Source organism: Medicago sativa, chromosome 6 (assembly GCF_051527215.1).
Source record: "Medicago sativa cultivar Bolivia chromosome 6, Bolivia_mono, whole genome shotgun sequence".
NCBI lineage: Eukaryota > Viridiplantae > Streptophyta > Magnoliopsida > Fabales > Fabaceae > Medicago > Medicago sativa.
The window spans coordinates 89037309-89045686 of NC_140754.1; the positions used below are offsets into that span (position 1 = coordinate 89037309).

An 8378-nucleotide genomic window follows, 5' to 3' on the forward strand; every position below is an offset into this window, starting at 1 on the left:
TAGTTGACATGTAGAATTTTTCTCACTTGTTGAAGAATGATATTTTCTCCACTTGGTGGAGAATGATAGTTAAACTATCTTACCCACAAAAGGATGATTATGTTAAGTAATGTCATACCGATAGGGTATGTTCATCACGTTACACAATACATAGCAATGATTCTCCCACTTGATAGAGAACTAATCATGATAGTTGAATTAAAAATTTGAAAATATTTTAAATAAAATATTCAACTATTTCTCTATCACAAAATGATATGTTAAGTAACGTCACACCGATAGGGTATGTCCTTCACTCATATAACAAAGGGATAGTAGCAATCCAAAATATTTGTGTATATATATATATATATATATATATATATATATATATATATATATATATATATATATAAAATCACATATAGTTAAAAATTTAATTCAAAATATAATAATATTGGATTGCAAAATTTATACAATTTTCTACATGTCTTTTAACAAAGTAACTTACTTATATTAATCCCATTCAAGGATCTTAAGGATAATAAGTAAGAACTATATCATCACAATTCTTATGTCTTACAAAATTTAAACCTTGATAGAGTATTCTATTATAATTGACATAAGAATAAACATTTTAGGTACATTGAATAATAACAACTATATTAATAACAACACACCGATGGGGTATGACTGTTATCAATATAATGCTAATCTGTTTAACAAAATTCGCATAATTGTATTCACGATAGGTGAGATTACAATTATACAAATAAATAATGTTTATGCTTAAGAGAATATGATACAATAATATCATGCATAAACAATTGTACTTAATTTACTCATCTTCGTTCATTTTCAAATGATAGAAAAATGTGCTTAACAATATTTTAAAATAGCACATCATGAATATGACTTTAGAATTTCTTTTATATGAAGTAGTATAATAACAAAAGTTATTATTTGGAATACAAGTGTCAAAACAAATTCCAAAATTTACCAAAATATTCAGAATATTATTATTTGGCAAAAGAAAATAAAAAAAATTGGAATTTTAAATATTGAACATGCGCCCCCACGCGCTACAGCTGCGAGTGTTTTTATTTTATTTTATTAATTTAGCGCGTGGAATTCACGTGCGTTGCATCTTCTTTGCCCGGATAGGTTAAGCGGGTCGATATTGACCCGTGGGTGCAACCCAGCTGTTTCTGGCGATTTTCGCATTGAAAAGCGGCAATTTCGGTACGGATCTCATCGATTTTGAGAGAAGAAAAGAAGCCATATATTAATTGAGGATTATCGACTCGATTGACATATCTAAGAAATTAGGGTTCATCCCAAAATTTGAAACTAGACTGATTTCAATTTGATACAGGTTCGGTTCGGAATTGATCCATTAAGGGAGATCAAAGATCGAAAATGGGTTGTTAACCGAACCCGAAAGAACAGAAATATTAAGGGTTTTTTCATCGCAACATTTAAAGAAAAATAAAATAATTAATCCAACAAATCTATATATTGAGCAACCAATTACAAAATCAGGAACACATTATCATTCTAAAAAAGGCCTCAAAACTCCTTGAGTCCTAATTGTTTTAAGTGTTGGACTGTCTTTGTCGATACACCACTTTACGTAGATGAAGAATCATCGTTGACAATTGCATCGTCTTCGTCATACCTCTTGCGCTTGTCTCTTTTAAAGCAATATTTTTATATTCAATAAGTCTATCGCTTTCTAAACTGTAGTGTCTATTAAATATAGAAAAATCATAAATTATGAAAGACATCATAGAAAATTTTGATTTTGTGTATGTTACAGGTTTTAATATAAGTTTTTACACAATTCTAATATTATTTAAAAACTAACGAAAAAAATCTACATTGAATTTGAAACATATGCATAGATATTTACTGGTACTCCTGATTTTATTAAATTATTCTTATCAAGTATTGGTGTGTTTACCACCGGTCCATCACTAAAATAATTCAACTTGTGGTGATCTAGTGAGATACCTCATTGATAGTTTTATTGAGCAATTCCACAATAAGCAATAAGCATGCTAGGGAACTTTCTCTCAATCGTGTTATTTTTGTGATGAACTCTTCTGTGACTGTTCACTAGATTGGGAGACTTCACTTGTCAACTAGAAGCAAATTGCTGTATGAATTTGTTTGTAAACGTTGGTCACTCTAGAAATTTGAATGCATACTTCCCAAAACAAAAATAAAAAAAACTATTTCATGTTGTTTGGAGAAGCATAATTCAAACAAAAACGTTTGTTTATCGTACTTTCGATCTTGTGTAGTTTTTTAAAATCATACAAGGAATAAAAGCTCTCATATTTTTATACCTAAAGTTCTCGACGTCATCTTTAATAGAAAAAACTAACTGTTTGTTAGTGAATTCTGGGAGCATCAAGAGTGACAACGGTTCAATGATAACCAACAATCAATCAAGACACCGCATCTCTACTCAAACTCTTTAGACATTAAGTATAAATGGATCACGACTCTTATATATATCAAACAATTAGTTCATTCTTTTTTTTTTTGACAAAGATCTAATCACTCACACCTCAAAAATTCATCCATGCATTTGTGTGTGTTCCTCTATCATTTTTCTCACTCGGCAAAACCGTACTCTTCTGAATTTGTCACTACATTAATGATCTAAATTATAATCTTCTAAATTACATGTGCACAATAAACTGAAGCACGATAGAACTCACCTAATTTATATATATCATTCATTTCCCTAATGTTTTGTTATAAATAATGTTTTTACCATATCGTGTAAAATGTGTGTGTGTGTGTGTTTATATTCTAAAATATATAACAGATATTGTCAGGATTTGGCCTTTTATGCTCTCTATTTGTGCCTATTTATGATTATGCCTATTATACAACAATCAAATGGAAGGATTCAATCACGTAAATAGGTTCTCTTTTCTTTTCAACAAAGATCAAAACAGAGTCTGCAACACTGTAAATAAATCAAAGAACTGAATTTGAATAAGTAGACACCACAACAGTAAAATGTGATGAGTTTATGGAACTCATTCAACCGTATAATTCAATAACTCAACTGCATATTATGTTATCATTTTCCAATCTCCGTCCAACATTAAAATGAAAATACAATTAAAAAAAAGTAAAAGAAAAGGAACAAAGATGCATGATAACTTCAACATTATCTTGACAGAACAACATGACAGTAAAAAAAAAAATGAGAAGACTCAACCTGAAGTTGACAAATACACAAACAAGTCAACTTGGAACCAAACTTGAAATCATGCACTCTTAGACAAATTTTTAGCGCATAAAGTAAAACAAATAAAAGACATAATCAAGACCAGAAGAACAGTCAAAGCCATAACATCCTTCAACATTGGTATACACTAATAAAAGAACAGAGTTTTGCAACTCAAAATAAATAAGCAAACTCCAAAACCTATTCTCACCAATCTGACTACCATTAGGTTACTCATTCAAATACTGGTATTAATCCTTAATTAGGGGAGAAACCAAATTATCCCTTCATAGTCTGCATCCCAAAAATTTATTTAACTGAACTATGCTAGCAACATTAATGTTAAAGGGGAAAAAAAGCCTAAACTAACCCAAAATTAAATAAAATTTCAAAAAAATGAATTACCTCAATGATTGCGGGCTTATATACTTCACAATTTCAACCCGAAAATCTCACTTTAATTGGAATATGGCAACCAATAAACCACGGAATGACCTCCACATACAAGCATCAGAATTGAAACAGAAGAAAATAAAAAACAACCAAAACAGCATCCTTGTGTTTTGAACAAGTTTACTGCTAATGTGTAGGAATGTGTGCAGAGAGACGAGATCAGAACTGATAAAGTGATTGCATTTATTTTTGGTAGGACATGTTAAAGACAACTAAAAGAGGATATAATTGGCATCCCAAGTAGGTATGACTCTTTGCTTAAAATTCATGGACTAGTAATGCTATCAATGCATTCTATAAGCAGTTTGGAGACTAGTATAATGCCAAAAAGAAGTTGAATGTTTCTCCCATGAACAAGCACTCTGTGAAGGTGAAGGACAGCTACCCTATACCAATGAATGATCCTCCTTAGTCCTTAGACATGTTGAGAAATCTTACCTTCAACTAATTGTTGGAAAACAACTTAATGTGATAGAAGACTGTCAATCTCAACAAAAACCATTAAGCACGACAGAATCATGGAATACGGCTTATTAGCTTATCAAGTTCCCAAATAAACATTATTTCTACATAATATTAGAGGTCATTCGGTAAAGGAAAAATATCATTCTTCCAAATGAAATAGTCATTCAGTAAAGGAAAAATATCATTCTTAGAAATGAAATAAAAAAGCAATTCACAAAGAGAAAGAGATTAAACATCAAAATAAAATCCATAAACGAAGATCCATACATCAATTGTTCTATAACTTGTCTTGAAACTAATTATGATTTGCGCAATTCACAAGCCAATTTGCATACAAGGTAAAAACCTAATAACCATTACCATAAACCTCTAGGGTGAAATCTGAGATAAAAAAAAAAATAATCAACCATTCAATCCTCCAAGGGAAACACGGCTTTCCTTGTAAATGACTACAGGACAACAATGCATTTGCCCTTTAATCTTTCAGAAGACAATTACGATAAAGATTTCATCAACACTTGTTATCAGATTTTGATTCTAAATTCCATTTGCTGATCCAAAGATTTGACAAAAAATTATGCACATTTTGTTAATAATTTTGACATTTTGAAAGTTAGTTGCTTTTTCTTTATTGATTTAGCTTGTAGATGGAATTTCCTAACTAATGATTCTTTGAGCCGAGTTGACCAATTCAAGAATGGATACTAAACTTCAAAATTAACATGTTAGCACATTTCCTTTATGTTTAATCCAAATGCATAATATAAAGCTGTTACCGTAAATATTTAACCACAGCAGAATTACACCTATATTCTACAATATTCATACTTATCTAGATATGAAATTGTTGCGATACATGTTCATGAAATTAGGGTTTTCAAATAAGCGAGACCATGATTTACGTACGCAAGAAAATCGTTTCAAAGATTTAAGAGGCAATTTGGAGAGAATGGAAAATGCAAGATCATCATGAATATGATTGCTAACCTTTTCAGTTGGAATTGATTTCACCATCTTCTCAGATTCAAAGCGCCGAAGTTGAAGTAGCGATTGAAGGTGAAGACGTTGGTTCACAAACCTCTGTAACCCACTCACATGGTAGAGATTGAAAGGGAAGATGATGAATTAGGGTTTTGAACGATTTATCATTAGAGAAAAAAAAATTAAAAAAATAAATACAATAAAAATAATACTAATAAACTTGTAATATAGTATTATTTTTGGTGTCCGAAACTCGAACTTGCATATATTATATTATTTTTAAATTAATAGCGATTGAAACTCGAACTTGCATATATTATATTATTTTTAAAAAAGTTGAAGTAGCGATTGAAAGTGAAGATGATGAATTAGGGTTTTAAACGATTTATCATTTCCTTTTTACACTACTGCTGTATATAGAGAGAAAAAAACTCAAAATAAATAGAATAAAAATATAATTATAAAAATAAACTAATAAACTTATTAAGTTTGTGCTCTGACAATTAAAAAAGAAATTTTCCCTCAAAAAAATTATAAAAATAACTCATAACCTAATCCAATTAAATTATAGGGTTAATAGATCTTCACCCCGTCACTTCCGATTTTCCCATTGTAAATTTTTTTTTCGATTTACCCCCTGTAAAAAAGAATTATTTTGATTTACCCTCTAATATGCCAAACAAAAACCAACATATTTTAAAGGTAAAAAATGGTGCACCTTTGATGTTGTTGTGAAACATAGACTCTAGATATGACCTGTGTAATGGGACACAATTGTTATGTCGTTGTTTATTTAAGAATATGTGGGATGTGGAAATCCTAACATAAAGCAATGCTAGAAAATGAGCATTCTATCCCAAAATTAAATTAAAAATGAATGTGAGTTCAGGTCTTCCCTTTGTGCTTAGTAGAAAACAGTTTCCCCATTAGACTAAGTTTTGCTATTACCATAAATAAGTCACAAGGGCAGACCATTCTCAACGTCGGAATCTATCTTCCACGACATGTTTTCAGGCATGATCAATTATATGTAACTTTATCAAGAGGAGTTTCTCAAAATTCAACAAAAGTTCTCATTAAAGAAGGGAAAATAGAAGGAGAAGATTGAAGCTTTACGAAAAAATGTAGTTTTTAAAGATATTATTTTATCGTAATCATATCCCCCACACGACTAGTTACAAACGCTTTTTGACAAGCATTTGCCAATGTTTCTTTTCAACAAAAATCAAAACAGATTCTGCAGTGTAAATAAATCAAACAACTGAATTTGAATGAAAAGACACCACAGCAGTAAAATTTTATGATGTTATGGACCTCATTCATTTGTATAGTTCAAAACTCAACTACATATTATGTTATTCATTTTCCGATTCTTCATCCAACAAAAAAAAAAACCCTTGTACTGCCTTATGCTAAAATTTCAATCTAAAATTTCAATTTGAATAAGAACCGGACTTTAAAACTACATTGTTACAAAAACCATACTAGTTACTATAGCATGTTGTAAAGTGACATTTTTTGACATTTTGAGTTTTTTTATCAAAGTCATGTGAGTGATCATGCATGTATGTGTCTCTGTGTGTTATATGAAAAAAAAATAAGGATCTTCTAAACAATACACCACTAATACAAATGCATTTAACTTAGGTCACCATCAAGAATTTTCTGTAATTAGTTTTGGTATGTTGCCCTAACAACCAAGAGAAGACAGATTTTGGAAATGTCATAATTTATATCATGATCAAAATCTAGGTTGATTTTCAATCAAGGGATCTTCTAATTAGGTTATTATTGATCAGCAAGAATTTTACCAACAATAAGCAAAAAGATGCTCTGCATGATACTAGAGGTCAGTAAGGAAAAAATATCAAACTAAAATCCATAAACCCAAATTCATATCATCAATCAACTTATAACTTGGCTTGAAAAAAACTATGATGGCTTTCCTCTAGGGTGAAATCTGAGAATAAAAAAGAAAATAATTAACCATTTATTCCTCCAATGGGAAGATGGCTTTCCTTGTAAATGATTACCTGACAAAAATCCATATCGCCTTTGATAACAAGCTCCTCCATCTTCTGAGTTCTCAAGTTAAGCCAAACCAGTTCGTAATCATCTCTGATGAAAAATAAATCACCATTCTTTCCCACTCCAATAGGATGATCAACGCCAGGAAAAGGCCCAAGAATGAAGAGTTTAGTCCAAGACTCCTTTACACCAACTTCACCCAAAATTGATATGTGAAATGTAGCAGATTCGTTATAATATGAGATCAAAGCAATGTTGTCATTTAACACCGTCAAGTGTATCTCAGGTCTAATCTCACATTCAGAATAAAAAATATCAGTCAAAGCTAAGGGTATGAGTGTTTTACAAAACACATCCTTGCTTAAGTCAAAGGACACCAAATATGGGTCATTATCATCATTGTCGTCGTCAACCCACCAATGACACACTCCATTCAAATACACACAGACACCTACATAAGTATAAATACCACAAGGCATGTCCAAATCAAGTTTCCTCCAAGAATTACTTCTTAGGCTGTATATCTCCCACACATTGTCACTTGACACGCTATGTAAATAATAATGTAGATGTCGAATGACCCTATAGTCATCTCTAACACTATCATAACCAAATCCATGAAGCATATACCGAGCAAACTCATAACGTACCAAGGGCTGTAACTCAGCAGGGCTTTTCGGAAGGACCTTAAATTCGTCGATAGTTGGATTCCATAATACAACATCTGTACAAATACTGTAAAGACAAACAATTCCGTTAATAACGGGACCCAATATATAACCAGAGTTGTTTCGCTCCTTAAAAGGAGGTGGTGAACCTAACTTGACTTTATTCTCAAACCTCTCACCAGAAAGAAAATACAACACATGCCGATCTAATGGATGTGGCATAGTCTGTTGTAGGAGGAGACAAGAACCATCGTCCTCGTAAGCATCAGATATGAAACTATTGCGATACATGTTCATGAAAATAGGGTTTTCAAATAAGCATGACCATGATTTACTCACGGAACTAAATCGCTTCAAAGATTTTAGAGGCAATTTAGAGAGAATGGAAAGTCCAATATCATTATGAATATGATTGCTAACCTTTTCAATTGAAAGAGAATCCATCGATTTCATCATCGTAGCGAGTGATAGCCTCTGATGCGAAGAACACAGTCAAACTCCACGGTAGCGATTGATGTGACATGCAATTAGGGTTTTCAAATGATTTCTCGTTT

The 8378-nt window shown here is 31.3% G+C and overlaps 1 protein-coding gene across 1 annotated transcript; it reads right to left on the reverse strand.

Moving 5' to 3' along the window:
- Positions 1 to 3627: 3627 nt before the first annotated feature.
- LOC146918003 (putative F-box protein At1g32420) lies at positions 3628 to 8268 on the reverse strand. Its single transcript, XM_085721985.1, has 2 exons — positions 7162 to 8268; positions 3628 to 4068 (listed from the first exon to the last, which is right to left on the reverse strand). Exons 1-2 carry the CDS (start codon positions 8266 to 8268, stop codon positions 3967 to 3969), a joined length of 1209 nt encoding a protein of 402 aa, XP_085578111.1. The 3' UTR covers positions 3628 to 3966.
- Between the last annotated feature and the right edge of the window lie 110 nt (positions 8269 to 8378).